Below are 26,801 nucleotides of genomic sequence, written 5' to 3'. Positions count from 1 at the left end.
ATTACATGAGGTCATTTTACCTATTATTTATTCATCTTTTAGCCAGTTGTTAAGGCAAACTAACTGGTTAACATTTTCTGAACGTAAAGCGGACCGTTACTTAATGCCCTGCGTTCAGTGAGGGTGGTGTGACGCCTGCCAGTCGTAACAGCTGAAGTTGAAGCCCCAACAAATGAATGATTGGCATTAAGATGATATTTAAGGCTCGAAGTGCTTCGGTGAAACGAAAAGTCCTTCTTGCAGTGTGAGCAAATGTTTATTTATTGTCCCGTCTTTGTTTTTTTTATACTCAAACTGTCTATCCAGCGGGCCAACAGGTTCTTCTGATTCCTCCATCTCGCTCATGTCGGACAATTGAATTATGGGTAAAACAGGGCGGGACTGCGTTAATGCGTTAAAAAAAATATTGCGTTAATTACAGAAGTTAATCATCTCGCGTTAACACGTTAATTTTGACAGCACTAATGAATACTTATCAAAACGGCTTGCCTGTTGTGACCACAAAAATCATTACAGGTTTATTTCTTGAATGGAAATGAATCAATGTATCTATTTAGGTGAAAACATCTGGCAGCAGACAAAGATGAAGGATAAAAACAATCTTTTAAACCTGTTCATCATGTCATGGGGATCCTCCTCATGTTGATTCTGTCTCTCTTCTTTACACAGTCAATACTAAGTGGCTACTTGCAGCCGCTTCAGATGTTATCATTCCAATAAATAGTGATTATTAAAGGTTAGCAGATCCATAAAATGGCTTTAGATGTGCCAGTAGCAGTGGCGGATCTAGGGGGCTGCAGCCCCGGATGTTTTCCCCAGAGTCCTGGATCTCACTTTTGAGGGTAGCAGAAGTAGCAGCATGTGCAGGAAAGCAGCCTGTAGCATTCCCCTGCAGAGGAGGAAGTTGTCACCACTAGCTGTTGCTAAACGGACTGATGTCCCAGGGATGTGAAGCTCTGACCGACTTGCAGACGTTGTTTGTCCCGATGAAATTCTGCTTTCTTCTCCACGCATTGAAGCCAGAGAGGCGGACATGGTGGCTGGGACCATTTTCATGGCGCTTCTGATCGATTTCTTGCTAAAAACAACTCAAATGTTCATACCAAGGTTGTAACATCCATCTGCAGCTGTTTTCTATAAAATTGTAAAATAAATAAATAGACGAGATCCTTTTTAAGCTGTTTTGTTTTGTTATTTTAAGCGCCAAGAGAATCTGTCTTTTTCCAGCTTCTGTCCCTTCAGCCTGACAGAAATAAAAGTCAGTCACAAAACACAGTTTTTCAACACGTAGTGAGTATTTATCATTTGTCATTGCGGATATTAGAGGATGGAAACTGGACTCAAAAACATGAGAGAGTAGACCTTCTGGTAAATCCCCTTCTAATGTAAAATATGACTGATTACTGGATTATGGACATTTCTGGTATTTGACATGCTTTCACACATAACAATCTTTTTTTTAGACTTTGGAAACATTTGCTCTTTATTTCCCAAAGATCTGGAAGGATGAGAGGGGAGAATGGATATTTTAGCTGCCTGAAATAATCCGTTCCATAACATGGGAAGAAGTTAATTTACCTGAATTATTTTAACTGTGTTTATTTCTCTCTCTTCATCAACAACAAACTCCGTGGATCTGGAAACATTTGATCATTATTTGCCAAAGTTATGAGAGGGGAATCATATATTTTAGCCTCCTGATATAATCCGTTCCCCCATAACATGGGATACAGTAACGAATCCTGTGAATTTTGAAACTGCAATTATTTTTCTATATTATGTTTGAAAGATTTATTATTTTATATTTTGAAATCCAAAATAGTTCAAATAAATACGACTGTTGGTTTGATGATCTTTATGAAATGAAAATAGCATTGCTCCATTGCATGGAGAAAGCTTTCTGGATGGAAAATGAAACATCTTCAAACTTGGAAAACAAAGTCCAGTGATTTTTGGTTTGAACTTTTTGGGGAATATTTGTAAATTTTAGATAAACATTTAATCAGAAAATAAATTGTAGAAAGATCCTAAAAGGGGGAACAGATTATATCAGGCGGCTAAAATATATGATTGCCCTTTAATAACTCTGGCAAATAATGATTAAATGTCACCAACTCCACAGATTTAATTGTTGATTAATAGAGGAATTGTTATGTGTGATAGCCTGTAGGATACTACATGTAGGATACTAGAAATTCCTTTAATCCAATAATCTGTCATATTTTACATTATAACAGGATTTAGCAGAAAGTCTACTCTCTCATCTTCACCCTGAGGGCTAAGCCCCTCATCTCCTAGAACCCTAGATCCTCCTCTGCTCAGTAGGTTGTAGGGTGAGTGTTGCCCTAGTGGTCAGAGCAGGGCGTTGTGCTCTGAGAAGGTTGCAAGTGCTCGGTTTGATTCCCACAGCTGGCACACTGGATCTCTGACCACACACTGCTTCCACTGTTGCTCCCCATGGTGGCGACCCACTGCTCACCAAGGAGATGGGTTAAGATCAGAGGTATAAATAATTACATTTGAGAAAATTGAAAAAAATACTTTTGGGAGTAGTTATACTTAAAGCTACTTTTTACTTTCATATATGTAAAAAGGTTTAAACATTTCACCATCCCTGATTGAGTGTTCCAGTTCCCCACCAACCACCAGTATATCTGAGTAATTGACAGATGAGGTGAAAATGGAGGAAAGCTGCAGATATTGCAGCCTAAAGTTCTTTATGCTTCCCTGACATTTATGCATTACCTACAGTAAAAAGGTTTATACTTTTATTTTGGAAAATGTCATTTAGAAAAGTGTTTTGTATGACAGAAATTATTATATTTTCAGTTCAGTAGCTTTTATTTGTCCCATAGTAGTAGTGCAGTAGTAGTATACCTTTCACACACACATTCACAAATCACAGATAAAAAATAAAAGGAGAAACACATAAAATATTTTAAAAAGATAAAAATAAGGTGGATAAAAGAGAGAGGAAGGGGATGAATGAGAGCATAGGCCTGAATGCATGCAACATATGGCTATCTGCTTTCTCTGGTAGAACAGCAGAGGGAATAAAGGAGTGTTTGTATCTGTTGGTCCGAACTGGTGGATATTTAAAACGGGAACCAAAGGGTAGAAACTGGAATTCGTTATTTAGGGGATGGGTATAATTATCCAAAATGGACTCGGCCTTCCTGATTACCTGATCTTCAGTCAAGTTTTTCTGTTGCACACCCATGATCTTACTGCACACCTTAATAATCTTAGATGTGGCATTTTCAGTTGTTTTATACTCTGGAATATCTGATTATATTATTTTGAGCAGATGTCATGAGCCAACAATTGCTACATAACAGCTTTACCAAGTACTTTTTATTCAATTAGAGTACAACCTTATGCATTATAAATATTGACTGATTTCCTTTCAGACAGACTGGTGGAATTGAACCTGTGTGCTCTTCATGTGGTTCAGAGTCTAACTCCTCTTCATGTATCTTTTCTGCAGCTTCCTTCAAGGTGGAGCCGACGCTATCGACGCCTGCACCTGGCACCAGTGAGTCCCTGAGCGCCGCAGCATCTGCATGAGCTAAAACATTGAAGGAGAAACTTGGTCCAAGTCCACGAACCCTGAGTAACAAGTGGCCTGGTGGTTAGAGAGCTGCTTTGGATAACCCCTGATTGGATCGCTAACCCCTGATTGGATCGCTAACCCCTGATTAGAATGCTAACCCCTGATTGGAATGCTAACCCCTGATTGGATCGTTAACCCCTGATTGGATCGCTAACCCCTGATTGGATCGCTAACCCCTGATTGGATCGCTAACCCCTGATTAGAATGCTAACCCCTGATTGGATCGCTAATCCCCCGGTTTTGAATGCTAACCCCTGATTGGATCGCTAACCCCTGATTAGAATGCTAACCCCTGATTGGATCGTTAGCCCCTGATTGGATCGCTAACGCCTGATTGGATCGCTAACCCCTGTTTGGATCGCTAACTCCTGATTGGATCGCTAACCCCTGATTTGATCGCTAACCCCTGATTGGATTGCTAACCCCTTATTAGATCGCTAACCCCTTATTAGATTGCTAACCCCTGATCGGATCGCTAACCCCTGATTGGATCGCTAACCCCTGATTTGTTCGCTAACCCCTGATTTGTTCGCTAACCCCTGATCGGATCGCTAACCCCTGATTGGATCGCTAACCCCTGATTTGTTCGCTAACCCCTGATTTGTTCGCTAACCCCTGATCGGATCGCTAACCCCTGATTGGATCGCTAACCCCTGATTAGAATGCTAACCCCTGATTGGATTGTTAACCCCTGATTGGATCGTTAACCCCTGATTGGATCGCTAACCCCTGATTGGATCGCTAACCCCTGATTGGATCGCTAACCCCTGATTAGAATGCTAACCCCTGATTGGATCGCTAACCCCTGATTAGAATGCTAACCCCTGATTGGATCGCTAACCCCTGATTAGAATGCTAACCCCTGATTGGATCGTTAGCCCCTGATTGGATCGCTAACGCCTGATTGGATCGCTAACCCCTGTTTGGATCGCTAACCCCTGTTTGGATCGCTAACCCCTGTTTGGATCGCTAACTCCTGATTGGATCGCTAACCCCTGATTTGATCGCTAACCCCTGATTGGATTGCTAACCCCTTATTAGATCGCTAACCCCTTATTAGATTGCTAACCCCTGATCGGATCGCTAACCCCTGATTGGATCGCTAACCCCTGATTTGATCGCTAACCCCTGATCGGATCGCTAACCCCTGATCGGATCGCTAACCCCTGATTGGATCGCTAACCCCTGATTTGATCGCTAACCCCTGATCGGATCGCTAACCCCTGATTGGATTGCTAACCCCTTATTAGATCGCTAACCCCTTATTAGATTGCTAACCGCTGATCGGATCGCTAACCCCTGATTGTTCCATTGTGTTCACAACACATGTCATCTCAAGGGACTTTACAGTTCACCAAATCAAAGTTCAAATTCAAAGTTTTCTATCTAAGGAAAACCAGTTTATTGCATTGACTCATTGACTCGAAGGCAATCCCTCACACCAAGCATGCTTGTAGCGACAGTGGACAGGAAACACTCCCTTTTAACGACTGGGGTTCAAGGAGACAGAAGCAGACATAGAAAAAGAAGCAGAAACTGCTCCACAAGGGATGGGTTTTCCTGCAAAACTCTGGAGAACATCACTGGATTCTAAAGCCCCGGTCACACCTTGACGATTTAGACCAGCGTATGCCTGCTGTATGGAAAATATGGGAAAAAGGCTGGCATGTGTTGGATAAGTTATGGGTACATTTTGTATAAGTTATGAGCACGCTGCTGTACGCTGGGCACACTGAAACACGTGCTTCTAATTGACATACGGCGAGTACATATGGCATATGCTGGCATACAGCATTTGCCATATGTGGGTTCATACGTTACAGGTAAGTCGGCAAGGTCTGACAGGGGCCTCAGTAGGTAATTAAACCACATGGTTGAGGTCTGTTGGACGAGGGACCAGTCTGAAAAGTGCAGGGACCTAGAGAACCCCAGTTTAACGACTCTGCTTTAGAGTTAGTGACGCAGTCAGAGGTCTGTTCACTTGTTTGCTTTATGTCTGGAGTCTGGCTGCTGGGAAACAGTCAGAATGATTCTGATGGGTGTCAGGAGGGACAATCTGCTTCATGCATGGACTCATTCCATCTCTATGTCTCTTAGTTACTACGTGAATGGCAGGGACACTTCATTAGATGACTTTCTGGATCCTGAAGTTCTGGACACTCTGGCTGTGAAAACCAATGAAGTCCTAGAGGTAAGCTGATCAGATGGAGAGTGGAGTCGTTCAGGGCTCGGTGAAGGAAATGTTTCATTGTCTGCTCCTCCTGTGGCTCAGAAAGTGGAGCAGGAGTCTCCGGGGAAGGCGGTGTGGCTTGGAGAGACCAGTTCAGCCTATGGAGGAGGAGCGCTGGGACTGTCAGACACCTTCGTCTCAGGATTTATGTGAGTCACCAACAGTTATGGCGGGGTTTCCATTCAGCCATGATGCTGATCTGGATCAGTGTGATCCAGATTAAGTTGGATTTGGTCTGGCCTTCGACTAGGCTATTCTAACGCATTCATTCTATCTCTAGCTGGATGTTCAGGGTGTTTTTCTGCTGGAAGGTTTCTCCACACTAGCCCATTCACAAAATTAGGCCGAGTCGACTCACATCTGGACAAGTTGAAGGCTGGTGAACTTTTAAAGTTCACCAAGAAAGGAAAGGAAATAACTTAAAATCATCATTCAATTGGTGGTAGAAGCAAATATTCAAACGAGAACTTTGAAGGCCGAAGTGGAGAAGGCTTCCATGTGAACAGCAGTTTAACATGGGTCAGTCTGTCTAAAGGATGGGCAAACGCCACGACTCGGGTTCAGATCCCCGAACCTGGAGTGGCAGAGATCGGCGCCGCGTTAGAAATGAGAGACTGCAGTTTTTTTTCCCCTATTTTGAATGTAAATTGTCTTGCCCATTAGCAAAGTGTCTCATTGATCTCCTCAATTAATAAAAACAAAACAGATGGTTTTTATTTAAAATAAAATGACTATTTTAAATTTCCATATTTTGCACACTGGACAAATGTAAATCTAAATAAGTCATTTTCTATGGAACTGAGGAGGTAAGTGAGACACTTTGTCAATGGAACAAGACCATTAAAAGAAGAAAAAAATTTATATTCTTTTTTTAAGTGCATATTATTATCTAGTTAGTACTCATTCCATTCGTCTTATTTACCGGCTCAATTAAATACACTTAATTTAAGAAATCAACTTATTTCTAGATTGTTTTTGCAGTGCATGAAAACAACCCAACAAAACAGAAAATTGTTGACCAATTCAGCTAAAAGCGTTAGCAGAGAATGCTACAGGAAGCATCCGATGCTAAGCTTTCTGATGATCATTGAAGCAGACTGCTGATGCTGCTCAGAATGTTGTCGGGTTGGTGTTGGATTAGATACAGAGATATGTGGATCTGTGTGCAGGTGGCTGGATAAACTGGGCCTGGGAGCCAGACTGGGCCTGGAGGTGGTGATGAGGCAGGTGCTGCTGGGCTCTGGGAGCTACCACCTGATCGATGACAACCTGGATCCTCTTCCTGTAAGACCGTTTCCTCAGAATCGGACCATTATTCTGCTTTTAATCTGCGTCTGTGATTGATCCAAGCTCATCTCTCAACAAGGGACCAAAAACAACAACCACAAAACCACAAAACATAGATCTATCTATCTAGAGCTGCTCGTAAGAACCCTCATGTGACCAAACCTCTAAAGGCCAGAACATCCAATTTTACGTCAGATCCGACAGAAAATCGGTCAGACAAGGTCGTGGCGTGTAGTCAATGGGTATTATGGGGGACCACACCCGATGTGATTTCCTGCAGGGGGCAGCATAGATCAGATTGAGATAGACCCCAAGTCTATTTTAGTCGGACTACGCAGTAATTTCATGGGTCTCGCAAAAAAACAAGGGACAGAAAGCGCAGTTTATAAATCTCCTTCAAAAATAAAACAACTTCAGGAGGACAGAAAAAGGATATAGTAAAATGTTGATCCTCATCTTGGAGCCGGTCTGATAAATGGAAGCTATCTGTAATCCTGGCGCATAGAGGCAAGACGCATACAGGTCAGGGCATTGATGGCGTGTCATTTTCTGATACAGACAACTAAGCATCCACTTGATCCAACACATAGACTCATGAGGTATAAGAAGGAGAAGATGACCTTGTTCTGTACAGATCTGCTCACCCTGCGCAGTCGGAGCCTCTCTAAAGGCGGTCAGTGAGCCACGGGAAAAAAATGGGATTGGAGATTAAAAAGTCGCACCAGTCGGTGTGTTCAGGCCTTAACCTTCTACAGGGCCCAACTGACACCTGCTCATGTTTATTTATAGGAATGGCCAAAGCACAGTCACATGGTGTTTCATCCACACGCCTTTAAAATCGGGCTTTAACATTTCTAAAACATGTTTTAAAATTATTTTTTGACAAATGCCTTTTTTTGTAGCTGTGTAAACAAATAAAATGAGATTTAAAATTCCAGCTGACATGTCGGAGGTAATTGTGCGACCATTTCAGGTGATGTACCCGCTGTGGGTTACATCAGCTTACTCTTCTTATTTTCTGTTCAGTTTGGTGATATTATTGGTAAATTTCAATGAAACAACTGCTAAATCTTACTAGCAAAGGCTTTTTCTTGTGCAGAAGGTCTCCAATCATGTAAATCAGCATATTTGTCTGACCAGATTCCCTTTGAGAGAGGAAAAAAAAAACATTTTTGCACTTTTGGTATTTTGCAAAAATCCTAGCACACTTTCTACCTAGCACACTGCTCACTAAAACCTTTGTGGAACAAACATGCTCCAACTTATTCAGTCCAAATTTGCTTGACTTATAGTCAAGATGTGGCTCTATAGAGTCTGAGGGTTCCAGACTTTCAAATGTTATTTTATTTTTATTTAACCTTTATTTTACCAGGAAGTCCCTTGAGATAAAATCTCTTTTTCGAGATTGGGCTTTCATGGTTATTTTCAGTGTTTATTTTGGAAGAAAATTTGGCGAGACTAAATATTTTTTATATTTTCTTTGTTTAATCACCTATAAATCAGACATGGTGACATTTAAAATAGTGATTTCACTTGAAAAGTATTCCTCAGTACCGTTCTATCACACAAATACATACAATTGTATTTCCAATTTATCGTTCGGGAGCTGTTCTTGCTTTAATTTACATATGTAATTTCAGTTGGAATTTGCCCCTAAGACGCTCAGGGCTTATCAGTCCAGATCTTTACGGAACTATCAGACTGTAGATGATGTTTTTATCATTTCTATAGAAGCTGGAAAAGGCTCCTTGTGTTTGTTAGTTGCATTAAAATCCTCTAAATACCAAGAGAAGGTCCGTTAGAATGGATGTGATTTGTTCTGGCTGTGTTCTGAAGCATGGCTCTCCTTCCAGGATTACTGGCTGTCGCTTCTCTACAAGAAGCTCGTTGGACCAGAAGTTTTGAACGTTTCTGATTCTGGCAGAAATAAAAGAGTCAGGCTTTATCTGCACTGTGCCAACAGGAAGAGGTAATTACAGAAACATGGGTTCAAACAAAAACTAATCAGAGTGCTTGGCAGAGAACCTGTCATCTCCCTGTTTGTGTGTCTGCAGTTACGCCAGAGGCGCCGTGGTTCTGCTGTGGATGAACCTTGGTAGGAAGCTAGCCAGGATCTCCCTTCCTGACCTGATCGCCAACAGCACAGTGGACACTTTTGTTCTCCAGTCAGACCAGCTGGGGGAGGAAGGACTGGAGTCCAGGTGCCTCTTCACTCAATGCTGCCTTTATTTTCTAAGTTAGGGACATGGAGTCACGGGGAAGATCTGATTTATTTGGACTTGGTGCCTCTGGGCATGTGCATCTTGTTTGACTTCTCTGATTCACAGGAAACTCCCTGAACTTATTCAAGAGAATCCCTCCTATGAAGAATGAATCAAATCTGCGGCTTTAAGCAGCAAAACATCCATTTCCTCCTTTATTTTCTCTGTCCAGCTTCTACACTAGTGTCAGGGAGGGGCGGATTTAGGAAATTCGGGGCCCTGGGCAAAAACAGTCAGAGGGCCCTCTGAATTGAGGAGACAACACATTTTACAGATACAGAAATTTAAATTTTACGCTGGTGGTAATGACACCCGGTTACGCCGATCGGAGGTCACTAAAATTAGTGTTGCTTCGGTGTGTAAGTTTGCCAAAAAAATGTCGGACTCCGTAATTTTCTCTGGTCCCCTCCCTGATCTGACCAGTGATGACATGTTTAGCCGCATGTCGTCATTCAATCGCTGGTTGTCTAGGTGGTGCCCTGAAAACAATGTGGGCTACATTAATAATTGGCAATCCTTTTGGGGAAAGCCTGGTCTGATTCGGAGAGACGGCATCCATCCCACTTTGGATGGTGCAGCTCTTCTTTCTAGGAATCTGGCCACATTTATTAGTCCTCCAAAACCCTGACCACCCAGGGTGCAGACCAGGAAGCAGAGTTGTAGTTTAACACACATCTCTGCAGCTTCTCTACTGTTACCCACTCTTTACTCCATCCAGACAGTGTCTTGCCCACGACCAAAATCTAATAAATTAGCAAAGATTCCCAAAGGAGTAAATCATGATAATCTAATTAAAATCAAAATAACTCCAATTGGGGAAAAAGTTAAAACAATTAAATGCGGTCTGTTTAACATAAGATCGCTTTCCTCTAAAAGTCTACTAGTTAATGACTTGATTTGTGATAATCACATTGACTTGTTTTGCCTTACAGAAACCTGGCTGCAGCAAGAGGATTATGTGAGCATAAATGAGGAAACTCCTTCAAGCTATTTAAATTTTCACATCCCCAGAAGTTCTGGGCGAGGAGGAGGAGTAGCAACAATCTTCCAGTCTGACTTACTGATTACTCCCAAAACAATTAATTCCTACAACTCTTTTGAACATTTAACCCTTAATTTCCCTGATCCAAATTTCAAGGCAAGAAAACTTCTTCTAAGCTCACTTAGCTGATTGCTCCTTCCTGTGTTTCCAAAAAGGCCAAAGTAAATAACCCAGTCCTTCTTTTCACTGTAGACAAGCCATGATCTGCTTATCTGTTCTCCATTTTTCATTTGGATGAAATAATAGCTGCATGAATCATGACAGCAGACAAGATAGAGGAGAGCAGGAGGCGGGGTTACCAATCTACTCGCTCTGGAGAGCAGAGTTTTACCGTCGCCTTTTTGGAAACACAGGAAGGAGCAATCAGCTAAGTGAGCTTAGTGCTTGGAAAAAATCTTTCATTCCTTTAGAGACAGCATGAAAAGTCAGCTGAGTACAAAACATAGAGAGGAAAACAAGAAGAAAAGGGACAAGAATAGAGGGACACAACCTAGAACAGATAATGGATGTCTATTCTATTAACATCTCCCTATCTGTAGAATGGGTCTGTTTTCTGTGGTCGTCTAAATTCGGAGGGCCCTCTGGCTTTCTTTGCCTAGGGCCCCAAATTTGCTAAATGCGCCCCTGGTGATGATTGCTGTACATTGGAAAGGGAAGAAGAAAAGGATTTCAAGCTCATTGGTTGCATCCTTTCAGGAATGGGTGGGTGTGGATGAGAACACATCTAAGGTGCTTTCAGGGCAGAGGCGTAGCCAGAATTGTTAATAAGGGTGGCCAGGCAATAACCAATGTACAGTGAGGGTGGCCGAAAGTGGATAGGTGCCGAAACCTCAGGGTCAATCTACAATGCTCTAAAAGGAAAATGATCAACCACATCATCCATGCTGATGAAGATTCTCAGTCATTCAGGTCATAGTCATTCTGTAAAAGTTTAAAAACAATCCACTGGGCTTTGTTTCTAACTTTACTTTGTTCCTCCGTGATCACAGAGGGACAAAGTACCTCCCCTCTTCAGCCAGGTGAACAATCCCTCCTTTAACGACCAACCTTCAGAATCATAGACAGGTTTCAGGTATTACAGGCTAACAATAGAACCAAACCACCCGCTCATCGGTTTCCATTTGCATGTTTCCAAGCGATACAAGGCTTTGTCTATATAAAGACTCAAACTCACTGCGGATCCAGACCTTTGAATTGAGAAAGCTTCCTGGAGGGGAAGCGAAACGTCTTCAAACATTGGAAACCAAGTCCAGTGGATCGTTTTTGAAACTTTTACGGAATCACATCATCCATATGTTCTAAATAAAGGCTAAAGGGCTGTTTATCCTCCCACTGCAGTGTGTCACAGGTATGACGCAGATATTTTTGATTAATTTCCAATGTTGAAGCATGGTCTGCGCTACGTTATTCCACGCCACAACGCAAGAGGGACAATCAGCAACTAGCTAGGATTGTGGGTGTCCGTGTGTCCGTTTGACGAGCTTGTCTACAACCGCTCATCCAACGCGGGACGACACACAGTTCACCCGTCAGTGTTCCCCAAAAACTGGCCGTGGCGTTGCGTGTTTTGGCTTCGGGTGCAAACCAACATAAGTCGCACAGAGATATGAACTAGCGTCCTGTACGGTGTCTGGCTTAGTGTCAGGTGTGCCAGGCGTTGTGGACGGCACTACAGCCATTAGTTACCAAACAGGAAATACGCATAGTGTAGAGCGGATGTAGATTTGACCAATCAGAGGCCTCCTATCTGTTTATGGTCACCTACAATTTTGGAGAGGTGCACCAGAATATCTGCGTTAACTGCGACACACAGACGACCGGTTTCTGAGTATAAATCAGGCTTAACTATACTTTCCTGCAGCCTTTGCTAACAAATAGATTCATATATTTAAACATCCATGCTGTTAAAGGTGTAATGGAGAAAATTCTTCTTTGAAGTTTGAGTTTTGGGGCGGCCATCTTAATCATTGTCATTACTTACATAGTTTGATCAATAATAGTTCTGCATGAAATTAATATTTCAATCTTCTAATATCTACATTTAATTGATTAAGTATTATTTAAGTAGTTATTTATCTCTGATTTCGTGATTTGTAAAGATATAAGTTTCTGTTTACCCCATAAGACAATCTATTTGTGAAAAGAGAATGAATTCTGTATCTTTTTATGTTAGTATATTGATGAGCATAATTAACCACAGACTTTTTGTTGTCATGTAACTGTTAATATATGGAAAATTAGAATGTTAAATAAGCTAGAACATTTCACTTCAGAGTATTACTGCTGCCACCGTCTGTATTAGTAGGAAAAAATGGTAGGGACCCCATGGCGCCCCATCTAGCTCCGCCCCTGTTTCAGGGCCCGCATCATTCTGTTCTGTAGAGTCTGTGAAGAAGCGTAATGGTGAAACTGGGATCCGCCACCGCCACACACAGGGCAGCAGTCAGATCAGCGCATTCTCCTTCTAAGCATGGTGCTTCCTCAGGATTAGCCACATGGTTGCGTTCTGGTTGCGACGGCTCGCTGATGTCAGCAGAACTAAAGCGCTTGTGTTAGACTCTAAAGCTGACTCAGGTCAGAGGTCCTTCCCATGATGCACTGCGCTTTTAGCTGCATCCCAGATAGACTGTTATCTGTAGGGTAGCAGCAGTCCTTCACAAAGTCCTGCAGATGTGGCTGATCAGGAGTGTGGCGCCATCTAGTGGTGCATCGGCCTTATTAAGAGGATTTTCATTCAGGGAGTCATCTTCTTGTTACGCTCTGGCCCTTTAAGAGTAGCATTTGTCAGAATGGTCCAGCTTCTTTTTCATCCCTCCCAGCTGTATTATCTCTCATACAGATTTCACTTCATTGAATGACAGGATAATGGCGACTCTTCAAGGAGGCTTATGTGTTTTCCTCTAGGTCTGTGCAGCTGAATGGAGTCCTGTTGAAGATGGTGGACAATAAAACTCTCCCCGATCTTAGCGGTGCTCGGCTACCTGCAGCTGGACATCTGAAGCTTCCTGCGTACTCCCTGGGGTTCTTCGTTTTCCTGGAGGCGCGGGCCTCGGCCTGCAGCTGAGCTACTGCTGACCAGTGAGAGACAGAAGAGGACGGGTGAAGAAGGGGACTCCATCTTCTACTCTGGACGTTCTCTCATACAGGAGCTCCTGTTGTTAGAGCCTTCTATGCTGCTTTAATCCACTTCTCGGACCTGCCCCTTATCACAGATTATAACTAATGCTTAACCTGATTGGTCAGATTCCATGGACCAGATTACCTCCCAAATGCACTACTGTGGTTGAAGACTTTAAAGCATCTCCATTTCCTGTTTTGATTTGAATAAAGGACATTCAGCTCACTGTCATTGGCTTGTTTGGGAAGTATGCTCTGCCATTCATCATCCATCCATCCCCTTAGAAGTTACACAAATCAACACTTTATAAAACAAACATAACTCTCTCAGATTAATTTTTTTGAGGCAGTTGAGCAGATATAACAGGGAATTTTAACCCTGCAGAAACATGGCTTTCAACATAATTTAAAACTCTAAGGTATCTGCCAGAAATGGAAAGCATATCACAAATGTATGATTTCTTATGTGTTCATAATGACAGTTGTTCAAATACAGCTTATTTGCAGGCTGTGCAAAGTGTCTGAGGAACAGTTAGGACAGGATTGGAGCGGTTCTGTGGGATCTGATCTGAGCTCCAGTTCTGGTGCTTCAGCTAATTAACCCTTCTTGTGTGTTTAATTTTTAAATTCCACAATTGTGCATTAATATATATTTGCTGGAATAAAATATTACACATAATATGATATTGCAGAAAATGAATATGTAGATTATAAGTTGTTCTGTTTTTGATGACACTGCATTTGGGCCAAAAGATGGCACCAATTCCCTCTCAGTCACTTATTGTACCCCCTGCTGCTGGATTAAACAAAGCAGACACATAGTTTTACCTTTGTTGCCTCTAAACCGGGCCCCACCAAGTTTAGTTCACTGGGTGGAATGCCATAGTAACCAAGTCAGGCTCAGAGTGCGCCAGCTTCAGGAAAACCAAATTACAACAGAATAACCCAGACCAACTGACTGAGTCAGCTTTATGAAAATATCCTACAAATAATTCATTCCAAAAAGTAAAAAAAAAACAATCCACTGGACTTTGTTTTCAAGTTTGAAGACATTTTGCTTCCCGTCCAGGGAACGTTTTCAATTAAAAATGTCAGAAATCGCGTTGAGTTTAACAGGAAGAAACCTCTAGCAGAACCAGGCTCAGTGTGAGCGGCCATCTGCTGAGGCCCACTGGGGTTCAAGGAGACAGAAGCAGACATAGAAAAAGAAGCATAGATACAAAAGGCAACTGTCAACCAGCTCCACAGGCGGCCCCGTCCAGGAAACGGCCAGCTCCCATGTCAGAGGATAAAAAGAGAGCACATCCAGTTATTCACAGTTAGAGAAACAGGACTACACTGGAAAACAGGCCGAGCTCCCACATCTAAAAACAAAGGTGTTGATGGCAGCAGCACAGCTGATATCTCTCTCCAGGATGGTAAATACAATCAATATGTTCATTAAATTGGAAACAATTGTCCAGGATTATTCCTAAGTTTTTAAAAGAGTCCACTTGCTCTACATCCTGTCGGTTTAATTGAAGTGGTTTAAACAGCTCCAGCTTCTGTTGGCTGCTGAGTGTAGTGGGAAAAAAGTATTCAACTATTCACCCCAGTTAAATAAACGGAGATGGATGGATTTCACTCAGTCGGCACATTTGTTCATATCTTTGCAAAGAGTGAACAGTTCATCATTCAGCCCTTATGGCACAGCATTCTGCCCTGTTCTGACTAGACATGAGTTTGTCTCCCTTGACGAAAAAACTGTAAAGTGTCCTGGGTCGTCCCCTGGGCCTCCTCCCGGTGGGACATGCCTGGAACACCTCTGAGGGAGGCCTCCAGGAGGCATCCGAAAAAGATGTCCGAGCCACCTCAACTGACTCCTCTCGATGTGGAGGAGCAGCGGCTCAACACTGAGCCTCTCCCGAATGACCGAGCTCCTCACCCTCTCTCTAAGGGAGAGCCCAGCCACCCTGCTGAGAAAGCTCATTTCAGCCGCTTGTATCCGGGATCTCGTTCTTTCGGTCATGATCCAGATTTCATGACCATGGGTGAGGGTAGGAACATAGATCGACCAGTCAGAGTCAAAACTAACTATACACACTTTAACAAACCTTGAGAAGGACTTTGGCTTGTGGGAATAAGTAAACCATCCCTCACTCAGACATTTGCTCAGCCTTGCAGGTGAAACAAACTGAGTAAAAACATTTTTCACTTGATAAATAGCATAACTAATATATGAGAGAGAGAAATCTAAATCTTCTGACCACATGAGGCACATTTGTTTACTTTTATTTACATTTAACTGGAGATTACTGTTCTGAAACCATTTCATGAGTGATTGTGGCGTTCACATAGAGCGGCATTGAATGAACATCGGTGAGACATGCGAGTGCAACCAAGGCCATGTCGGCGGCATATTTGATCAATGTTACAGTCTGCGTCATATCTGATTTCATTTGTGTATATTGAAAATAACTAGGGAGATAATATGCACCCTTCGTAATATGGGGCAATCCTATATTTAGCATTACGTTGTCAGACATCAAACTATTTACTTTGACTTTTAGGTCTGCTGTAAAGAAACGCCTTCAGCCAATGAATAATGGCGGCGTTTACTCCAAGGTGAGAAAGATGTGAGCAGAGCGCTTATGTTTACCGTATTAAATGCATTCGAGAAGTCTATGCGGATTGTTAGAGGTGCAGAGATCCCTGAAGCATCAGCTTTAGATGGTTGCACATAACGCTCTCCATGCGATGGGCCTGAAGTCTTTCATATCCTTGGCCCTTGCAGTCTTGGGGAGGGGGATTATTATAAACAGACCTTGTATCTATAAAAAGCTGGAAAAGTCTGGTAAATACTTCTCCAAGCTGCTGGGCACTCTCTTAAAATCCTTCCTCACAGTCCGTCTTGTCCCTTAGCTTTGTGTGGGTTCACACTTGTCAAGAGAGCCATGACGTCCTTCTGCTTGATCTTGAATGATCTGTCCTCACACCTGGTAGATGATACAGGTTGATGCTGTTGTTGGTCATGATATGAGAAGAAGATTTGCCCTTAAAGAAAATGTCTGCTTCCAAAACTAAAAGACTATTCTTTTCTGTCTGAATTTCATTCTTAATTCACCCTTACATTTCATATTATTTATCTTTTTCAGTGAATTTATTGTTCCTTTTAATATCTTTATCTGATTGTTAAATAGCTTTATTTATTTATTAATTTTTTCAATTGCTATTTTGTACAATTTGCTTAACTAAGTATTTTTTTGTGGTTGAATATAAGAGATTTCAATGAAGATATCTATAAACTAGTCTTAACTTTAAAGAATATGTGGTAAATGACCATTCTAGCTGCAAAAGTCTGGTTTTTGGTGCAAAACTGACCTTCCTTTGAGCAGATTGAGTTTCTGGAGAGTCACATTTGTGGGGTCAATTAAACGCTCAAAATGGCCAGAAAAAGAGGACTTTCATCTGAAACTCGACAGTCTGTTCTTGTTCTTAGAAATGAAGGCTATTCCATGCGAGAAATTGCTAAGAAATTGAAGATTTCCTACAATGGTGTGTACTACTCCCTTCAGAGGACAGCACAAACAGGCTCTAACCAGAGTAGAAAAAGAAGTGGGAGGCCGCGTTGCACAACTGAGCAAGAAGATAAGTACATTAGAGTCTCTAGTTTGAGAAACAGACGCCTCACAGGTCTTCAACTGGCATCTTCATTAAATAGTACCTGCAAAACACCAGTGTCGACATCTACAGTGAAGAGGTGGCTGCGGGATTCTGGGCTTCAGGGCAGAGTGGCAAAGAAAAAGCCATATCTGAGACTGGCCAATAAAAGAAAAAGATTAAGATGGGCAAAAGAACACAGACATTGGACAGAGGAAGAAAAGTGTTGTGGACGGATGAATCCAAGTTTGAGGTGTTTTGTACAGGGTAAAAGGGATTCTGAATAAGGAAGGCTATCACTCCATTTTGCAACGCCATGCCATACCCAGTGGACAGCGCTTGATTGGAGCCAGTTTCATCCTACAGCAGGACAATGACCCTAAACACACCTCCAAATTGTGCAAGAACTATTTAGAGCAGAAGCAGGCAGCTGGTATTCTATGGGTAATGGAGTGGCCAGCGCAGTCACCAGATCTGAACCCCATTGAGCTGTTGTGGGAGCAGCTTGACCGTATGGTACGCAAGAAGTGCCCATCCAACCAATCCAGCTTGTGGGAGCTTCTTCTGGAAGCGTGGGGTGCAATTTCTCCAGATTACCTCAACAAATGAACAGCTAGAATGCCAAAGGTCTGCAATGCTGCAATTGCTGCAAATGGAGGATTCTTTGACGAAAGCAAAGTTTGATGTAAAAACAAAAAATTTTTATTTCAAATACAAATCATTATTTCTAACCTTGTCAATGTCTTGACTCTATTTTCTATTCATTTCACAACGTATGGTGGTAAATAAGTGTGACTTTTCAGGAAAACACAAAATTGTTTGGGTGACCCCAAACTTTTGAACTGTAGTGTATTTTCAATTCAATTCAGTTTATTTATATAGTGCCAAATTCACAACACATGTCATCTCAAGGAACTTTACAGTCCAACCAGATGCTGATGAAGGTTCTCAGTCATCCAGGTCATAGTCATTCCGTAAAAATTCAACAACAAAAAAGTCCAACCAGATCATACAGTCAAATTGATACAAAGTTTTCTATCTAAGGAAAACCAGCTGATTGCATCGACTCATTGACTCTTCAGCAATCCCTCACACTAAGCATGCTTGTAGTGACAGTGGAGAGGAAAAACTCCCTTTTAACAGGAAGAAACCTCCAGCAGAACCAGGCTCAGTGTGAGCGGCCATCTGCCGAGGCCGACTGGGGTTCAAGGAGACAGAAGCAGAGATACAAAAAGCAGCTTTAAAAGACGGCCCCTTCCAGGAAACACACAGCCAGGCAGACGAGCTCCTGGCCAGCTCCCATGCCAGAAGACGAAGAGAGCACATCCAGTTAGTCACGGTCAGAGAAACAGGACCACACTGGAAAACAGGCCGATCTCCAGCATCTACAAACAAGGGTGATGATGGCAGCAGCACAGCTGATGTTTCTCTCCAGGATGGAGTTACAGCCAAAAAGGAACAGACGAGGCAAAGCTACTCTGAGGAAAAGCAGAGAGAGCAGAACATTAGAGATTGAACTAACAGATTCTGCAGAGTGGGAGAATAGAGATAGAATGAGGCAGAATGATGAAATGGGGGTCCCTATGTCCTCCAGCAGTCTAAGCCTATAGCAGCATCACTATAGAGATATAGCTCAGGATAACCTGAGCCACTCTAACTAGAAGCTTTATCAAAAAAGAAAGTTTTAAGCCTAGCCTTAAAAGTAGACAGGGTGTCTGCCTCACGGACTAAAAAACTTCTTATACATACATTGTTTAAAATTACGTATGTCTTTCTACCCCTTTTCTGTCATTACATTTGCTTTTTGTTTATGCTCCCGGTGGTTGTCACCTTTATTCCACTCTGTCTTCTCATGAGTGTAGTCTTTGTTCATTTTACAATACAAGAAAATAAGTAAATAAAAACAGACAGTAGTAAAAAGTTCAGTAGTCATTCTTTTCCTGCTTTGTGTGTCAACTATCACGGTTGCTAGGCAACAGAGAGTACAGCGGTGAAAGCCGGGGAAGGCTGGACCTGTTTGAATTCACAGCCAAAACTCTTCAGGTCTCCTTATTTTCATGGACTTCGAAGGATCCAGTCTAGATAGATCGGGTCCATGGAGGATGCAGCCTTTAAAGCAGAGATCATGGATTAGAGGAACGCGGTCCGGATCCCGAATCACCTGCTGGCTAATCCAGACCCAACTTGATTTAAAACATTTATAAATTACTGAATGTTGTTGAACGACAGTGTCTAACTTCATTTGCGTCTCTTCTCCTGTTAATACGGTAAAGCCCTGGGGAGCGTCCGGCTCCAGGCTGCACATGATCCATTAGCCAATGAGCTGTCAGTCTGGGTTGCTGCTGCTGCTACTTTTAGACACAGCAGGCAAACCTGTGGCAAGCCGGGCGATGGGAAAGAAGGAGAAGATGATGAGAAAAAGAGAGCAGAGAAAGTGTGGACTGCTGGAAGAACTGCGGTGAACTGGTGAAAGAAAAGTGAAATGGCGTGCTCAAGGATGACCCTGCACATTTAGAGGATGTTTGGCTCAACTTGCTGCTGTGAAGCAGGATTCTCCACCATGAACAGAATCAACAATAAATCTGGATCCAGGCTCAAAATGAGCTCCTTGATATGTGCTTGAGAATGGCTTAGTCTCCATTTAAACCCAGGTTTAAAGCCTTGTAGGGCAGCCTAAAGCCCACTTCTATGGAAGAGGGTTAGGGCCACTGGAAAAAAAAAAGTTAACTGATTTTTTAATTATATTTCAATTTATTATGGGAAAAAAGTCTCAGAATTCTGACTTCAATCTCAGAATTCTGACTTTTTTCTCAGAATTTTGACTTTTTTCTCAGAATTCTGACTTCAATCTCAGAATTCTGACTTTTTTCTCAGAATTTTGACTTTTTTCTCAGAATTCTGACTTTAATCTCAGAATTTTGGATCTTAATGTAGATGGGTACCATGAAGGCAGAGATGTTGGAGCAATCAGCTTCACTGACAAAGATGTGAGTTGTTTGAGGTGGCCAGTGAAACATTGGTGTAAAATGACGGAATTAGGAAACTTTTTACGTTCCCGAGGGGTCCCCTCATTAATGGAGCAGAAGGTCATTAAAATAAGAGAGCTAGTCTCTAAAACAGACATGGCTATGGCTTGATGCTAACATGTTTGTTAGCTGTCAGAATTCTGAGATTAAAGTCAGAATTCTGAGTTTTTTCCCATATTAAACTGAAATAAAATTAAAAAATCAGTTAACTTTTTTTTTTTCGTACACTGCTCTCACTTAGACAGAAAAAAGAAAAATCAAAAACAGTCAGCTCAGGTCTTTTAGAAAATATGGGAATCAGGACATTGTTTATATACCAAACTGAAGGATTGTTGTTCTCTACTTAAAAAACACTTTAGATTTTAAAATGGAAAATTTTTCTTTTTTAAATATTTTTTTTTTATTTGAACAAGTCAACGTATAACATAATTGCATAAACACCTTATTTTATGTCAGTCTTAAATTCTGTTTAAATTAACAGATTAAAGTTAAAAATGTCTCCGGACCTTTACTGGTTGTTACTTTTCTTTATTCTGACCTCTCTGATGTTTAATTGTTTACTCCTGCAGTATACCTTTTATCTAGACTGATTTTTAAATATATGCGTCTGTTTGTTAACAAAGGCTGTAGGGAAGTATAGTTTGTGTTTATTTAGAAAATATGGACGCTGTGCTTGGTCATTTTCCTGCTGGAACAGTGTACTGTAGATTGCCCCCTTCCCGGCCACCCTTATAATAAATTTCTGGCTCCGCCTCTCCCGCGCGGGCGGCGCCTACAGCTGACATTGATACTACATTACCCACAGATCCCCGCGCCGAGCCATGTTATAGGAAATCCGCTTGCGGCGGATTATTGTAATCCGACAGCGGGTCTGGACGACACATCGGATCACGATAAAAAGCCAAAGCGCAGCGGCCTGTGACAGATGCAGCTGCTCTGACAATCAAAGGATCACGTCGGGATATGATCTGAGGCGCGGCGCCGTGTTCCTGCAGCCAGAGGTCGGTGCTGCCCCGGGCCGCTTCATCCGACGCGCACACACGGTGACAGCGGCGCGGCATTTCTGCACCGCGGCGCCGAGAAACGGCTTCAATTAGCTGGACAGAAACGCTGCCTCCGCCGGCCCCTTCCTCCCATCCTCCCCGGGGTGAGTCCAGCTGAGTGCGGCTGTCCTCCCCGCCGCTCCGCTGCTAGCGCGGCTAGCCCAGCCCAGCTAGCCTGCTAGCTGCTGAGGAATCTGTCCAGTTCGGATCATCGGGTTCGGCTCCGCGTCCCGCAGGCAGCCAGCAGAGAGGATGTCGGCCAAAGAGCAAAACAAACTATCTACTGTGGACCGGCCCATCAAAGGTAGGCGCCATTAGGAAACTTCTGTTAGGGAGGGGGGCTAACCGGAACCTCGGTGATCCGGGGGCCACAAGGCTGCTGGACCTGACCGGGGACATGTCTCTGTCTCTGACGGGACATTTCTGCAATTCAGACATGTATTAGTTGACATGAAACTCCTGAGATCAAATCTGTTTGGTTTCAGGAGCTGGATCTCCATGTTTTATGGATAAAATAAAAAATATAATAAAATAAACATGTGAGAAAATGTTAATGATGGTGTCCAGGCCCTAAGCAATGCACACTGTTCCAACAGCACAACATCCATAGTTTGTAAATAAAGACAAACTTTACTTTCCTGCAGCCTTTGATAACATAACATAACATAATAATAGACGCATTTATTTAAACATCTATGCTGTTTAAAAGGTATTTTGGACCAAATTTCAAGGGCAAACATCTTTTCCGTTGTCATTACTTACCTACTTTTATCAAAAATTGTTCCGTCACATAAGTAATATTTGCATGTACTAATATCTTCATTAAATTGATTATTATTATTTATATAATTATTATAAAAGTATTTACGACTCCTTGATGACCTGCAGAGATGCATCATTTTCTCTTTACCCCAAATTACACAAAATCTTGTTCTAAAAACCTTTAATGTTAGTATATTAATGTTAATAATTAACCACATCGTTTTAGTTGACAAGTAATTGTTAATATATGAAAAATTAAAATGTTTAATAAGTTTGAAAATATCCCTTGAAAGTATTGCTGCTGCTACCGTCTGTATTAGAGGGTGAAAAAATGGTACAGGGGTCATTCTTGCATCATATAATGGTCTAATTAGGGCCTTTTTATATTGAATAATCATGTTTTATATATATATATATATGTATTCAATTAAACTCCATCTAAATGTGGGATTAACATCAGTCTGCTCCTTGGAGAGAAATACTATTGTTTAAACTTTTATCCTAAAAAACAAGGCAAGGCCTGGTTGGGCTTAAATAGGGCGCGGACCAACTTAGACTCCAATATTTATTTACCAGTTAATGTGATCATTTTTAATCTCTCGGCACATAAACTCATTCCATGGAGTTTTTCAGGATCTGTCTTGATCTTACTGCTGCTTTTGGTCACAATCTTTTATCATCTGCTTCTTTTTCTATGTCTGCTTCCGTCTCCTTGAACCCCAGTGAGCCTCAGCAGATGGCCGCTCACACTGAGCCTGGTTCTGCTGGAGGTTTCTTCCTGTTCAAAGGGAGTTTTTCCTCTCCACTGTCGCTACAAGCATGCTTAGTGTGATGGATTGCTGAAGAGTCAATGAGTCGAAGCAATCAGCTGGTTTTCCTTAGATAGAAAACTTTGAATCAATCTGACTGGATGATCTGGTGAACTGTAAAGTGCCTTGAGATGACATGTGATGTGAATTGGTGCTTTAGAAATGAATAAATATAAACTGAATTGAACTGAATTCCTTTGGTCGTCTAATTTCGACCCCTTATCTGCTTCCTTAGAGATTTATATTTAGGAAGTTAAGTGTCCTTTTATTGTTTTAAGTATATATGGGATTAATTTTGAGAAATAATAAAACTTTACAGTTAAGCCGACCCTCAAAGTGCCAGAGGGAAGCAAGGTTTTAAAAAGCTCAAACTGAAACCTATCGGAACAGAATCTGGTGAATGTTTTAAATTCTTTGCACAAAGTTTCACGGTCGGTCCATATAGACATAGATAGTCGCTCTGATTAAAACGGCCAGTCGGACCTAAAAGGTGTGGTGGGGCTGATGGGAATGCGATATTCTGATAACATCAGGGAGGAAATAAAAACCCAGGGAGGTCAGCAAGCCTGTTTTGGATGAACTTTATGGTGTGTTTACATGCATGCCAGTCAGCATAACCCACCTCTCTGCTAGATTACAGTTTCATTCCGATTCTGCTGAATCCGATCAGAATATTCCCACAGAACAGACTTTAGTCCAATAGCTTATTCTGGTAATGTTCATGGAAAGGTAGCTGCAGAAACCTGGATGGACATCTTCCATCCAAATGGGAAGCAGAGCGGATGGTTGTCAGGACGACCGATGGGCTCTGCTGATGCTATCGATCCTTTGAGGTCTTTGCTTGTTCTGCTGTTGGATCTTGGAAGATTTCTATAAAGAAATGAGTGTAGTAATCCAGTTGGCTAAATCAAAGCCTCGCTGCTGTGGCTGTAACAGGTGAATAAACGCTTTGATTACCTCTAGACTGGCACAGCGCAGCTCTGTGTGGCTGCATCCCAAACCATTCCCTAAGCACTAACCCTTAACCATCAAACGTCACCCCCATGATGTCTCACTGGCAGCTGGGGAAGGCGCACTGGTTGAAGGTGGATGGGGGGGGGGTGTAGGTACCAGATCTGCTCTGGGTCCTGCCCCTTCTTATGATGTCAATATATGGCAACTCCTCTTGGACAAACTTTATTGCACCTGTTTCTTAAGGATTGAATCTCTTTTGGATTCTTACCATATTATTAAACATATTTGCTATTATTTGACATTTCATTGGTGATCTAAAGTAGAAAACAGTCATTGTCAGTCTAGAAGGAAAGTCTTCTAAGACAGACTGAGCTCTCCTGTTTAACAAGGTGACAAATAATTCAGTTTATTTTTATTAAGATCTGATGTTCTGAATGCTGGCGTACCATAAAGAATAAATGATGAAGAGTTTAGTTTGGGCCTTCAACTCGTTGCCCGTAGGAAGACGTTACCTGGATATAAACTAATAGAATATCTTCAGAACGGCTCCAAATGACACAAAACTAATATGGGTGAGTAGAACATGATGGAATAACAGAAAATCAACGAGCCCAATGTAAAAGAACCGGTGTTCCCCTTCAATCTGGACTTAAAAAGGGGCATTTCTGTGAGAACATGCAGACCAGGCTGTTCAGGTGCCATAAAGGAACGATCGCCCCGCTGTTCGTACCGGGACCTGGGCATTTCCAGAACCATTTGATCAGCATTGTTTATTGTTTACAATAAGCAATTGTTTATTTAGGTTTTGTTGTTTTTAATCTGTGGACCCCTGCAGGACTTAACTCGCTCTGGGTCTGTAAAGTAGGTAAATCAGAGGTAGTGGAGGCGTCTGCTGTCAGGTGGCTAAAGAAGAGAGCAGCGTGGGGGGGGGTGTTGCTGGATATGGAAGAGGAAGGAAGCTGAACTGTTTCGTAGATGATCAACACCTTCATGCTTTCAATCTAAAAGCAGAACTCAAAGCAAACTGCCGCTTGGATTCCCCTTAATGCAGAGCAATCTGTCTGATGTCAGAGTGGGCCTCCTCACCGGCGTCTGGGACGTCGGACACGCCGAACCCTGTCTCCCAGACGGCGTGTGTTGGTAGCGGCGTCAGAGTAGCAGGTGACGGTCACATCTGATGGGCTCAGGTAGGGTTAGACTGGCTTAGAAATGGGAATGTGTGAGGAGAGCATCAGTCCATTAAAGCTGCCTTCCTAAAGCTGCAGATCAGCTGGCAGGTCCTGACCGCTCCTGATTGGCTTTAGCTGTCCTTCGTCTCTACTTTACTGTCTGGAATAGAAACCCTGTTGGAGCCGGAGGTTAGAAAACTCACCTGGAGCTTGACGAGGCGGCGCTCCTCGTCCCAGACCTCTCCCTGTCACAGCTTTAAGGGCCTCCTGCTTCCCAGAGAACAGAGTCGCCTTAATGCTGCAGAGACATGCAGTCAGAGTTCTTAGAGCTGCATAGCTCTATTTCATCTGGATCTGGACTAATGGCTTTGATAACTCTGGTTCAACATGAACGACCGCTGTAGCTCCCAGATCTGCTCTGGTCCTGCTTCCTCCCAGCGACGTTACGCTACAGGATTGGCTAAACGTTGTCACATGATGTAAAACATTGTGGTTGCTCAGACAATGACGATAACATCACACAGCGTCCGTGAGCCGAGCCGGGAGCATCTGTAGCGTTAGCTTGTCTAATGACAGAAGTTTTACCTGATCGATAACAAATCTGAAAAATCTGTTTCTGGTGAACAAAGTAACTGTTAGACCATAAAGAGCTGTGGCTAGCTGTGCCCAGTAGCTAACAGGTTAGCCTCTTTTAGCTCGGCCATATTACGCTACAATTCTTTTAACTTTGTTTCAACTGTTCAATTTCTACAAGTAGAATAACTGTTGTTTTAAAATCTCTACGAAAGTTTTTTTTTTTTTTGTCCTCCTTTGCCCTCCGATCTTAATCAAAAGAATACAAATAAGCTGAGACTTTTTTTGTCACCCTGTTAAACAGCAGAGCTCAGTCTTAGCTGAGTCAGTACATTCCTTCCAGACTGACGATGATTGTTTTCTACTTTCGGCTAATTTAGATCGCCATTGAAATGTAAAATATAAGCAAATATAGGAAAGGTTAAGAAACGGGTGCAATACAGTTTGTCAGAGTGGAGTTGCCATATATTGACGTCATAAGAAGGGGCGGGACCCCGAGCAGATCTGGTACCTACAGTGGCAAGGCATGGAATCGTCATGGTGATATCACAGCTTGTGATATCAGAGCCATGAAGGATTCCTTGGAGCAGACTTATTCCAAGTGTAATGAGCTGGTGGGACAGTCTCTGATGTCTACTGGGGGCAACCATGATGTCCATCAAAAAGTTAAATCAGAGGGATGGAAGCGTAGATGAGAGCCGATGGAAGTAAGACAGTCTGCATATATAACGGCTCATGTTGCCATGGCGATATTCATTAACGTTATCACCGCCCCAGGCTTGTCTAATGTTGTGCAGCCAGAGGAGAACGGGTTTGGTTTTGCATGTAGGTCCTTGTTCCTGCAGCTGCTGGCTGTTTATCTGATGGGTTGAATCAGCCAGAGGAGGAGCAGCCATGCAGGAAACTGGGGGCTTGGTTTTTTTTTGTTTTTAGGGGGAACCGTGTAAACGTGGACTTGGGGGAATAATTGGCCGCCTATCATGTTGAGGTTCTCCTCTGTTTCCTGGAACGGGGCTGAGTCTCTGAGTCCAAAGATCTAAACCAGGGGGGTCAAACTCATTTTGGTTCAGGGGCCGCATACAGCTTCATCTGACCTCATGGGGGCCACACCAGTAAACTCATTGCAAGATTAAACAGAACTAATCAAAGCTGACCTGTTGTCATTATTTTAAATTGAACCAAGTTTGCTTTACAAAATATATTATGAATAACCTCTGAGTTTTTAAGAAAAATAAGTTCACCTTCAACCATTTTACTCACTAAAACATTTAAGTTT

The 26,801-nt window shown here is 42.4% G+C and overlaps 2 protein-coding genes across 5 annotated transcripts in view; both read left to right on the top strand.

Moving 5' to 3' along the window:
* hpse (heparanase) overlaps positions 1-13,782 on the top strand; it is a 42,076-nt gene extending 28,294 nt beyond the window's left edge. The window contains exons 6-13 of one of the 2 annotated variants that reach the window (XR_005282617.1): positions 3,488-3,535; positions 5,711-5,804; positions 5,886-5,992; positions 7,013-7,127; positions 8,984-9,099; positions 9,185-9,331; positions 13,338-13,590; positions 13,646-13,782. Coding sequence is in view for 1 of the 2 variants with exons in the window: in XM_038306938.1 (XP_038162866.1) it covers positions 3,488-3,535; positions 5,711-5,804; positions 5,886-5,992; positions 7,013-7,127; positions 8,984-9,099; positions 9,185-9,331; positions 13,338-13,497 (787 nt within the window). In the remaining variant the exon portion in view is untranslated. Of the gene's footprint in view, positions 1-3,487; positions 3,536-5,710; positions 5,805-5,885; positions 5,993-7,012; positions 7,128-8,983; positions 9,100-9,184; positions 9,332-13,337 lie in introns of both variants that reach the window. The other variant, XM_038306938.1, reaches the window with a different exon arrangement.
* Positions 13,783-21,017: 7,235 nt separating this feature from the next.
* The window catches only part of LOC119797748 (serine/threonine-protein phosphatase 2B catalytic subunit gamma isoform-like), a 48,631-nt gene continuing 42,847 nt past the window's right edge, over positions 21,018-26,801 (top strand). For all 3 annotated transcript variants that reach the window (XM_038306951.1, XM_038306950.1, XM_038306949.1), the window contains exon 1: positions 21,018-21,562. In XM_038306951.1, the coding sequence (XP_038162879.1) occupies positions 21,511-21,562 (52 nt within the window). In that variant the 5' untranslated portion in view covers positions 21,018-21,510. The remainder of the gene's footprint in view (positions 21,563-26,801) is intronic.

Source organism: Cyprinodon tularosa, unplaced genomic scaffold (assembly GCF_016077235.1).
Source record: "Cyprinodon tularosa strain WSP-4 unplaced genomic scaffold, ASM1607723v1 ctg598, whole genome shotgun sequence".
Lineage (NCBI taxonomy): Eukaryota > Metazoa > Chordata > Actinopteri > Cyprinodontiformes > Cyprinodontidae > Cyprinodon > Cyprinodon tularosa.
The sequence above is the reverse complement of the archived record's forward strand: the minus strand, read 5'-3'. Positions and strand labels throughout refer to the sequence as shown.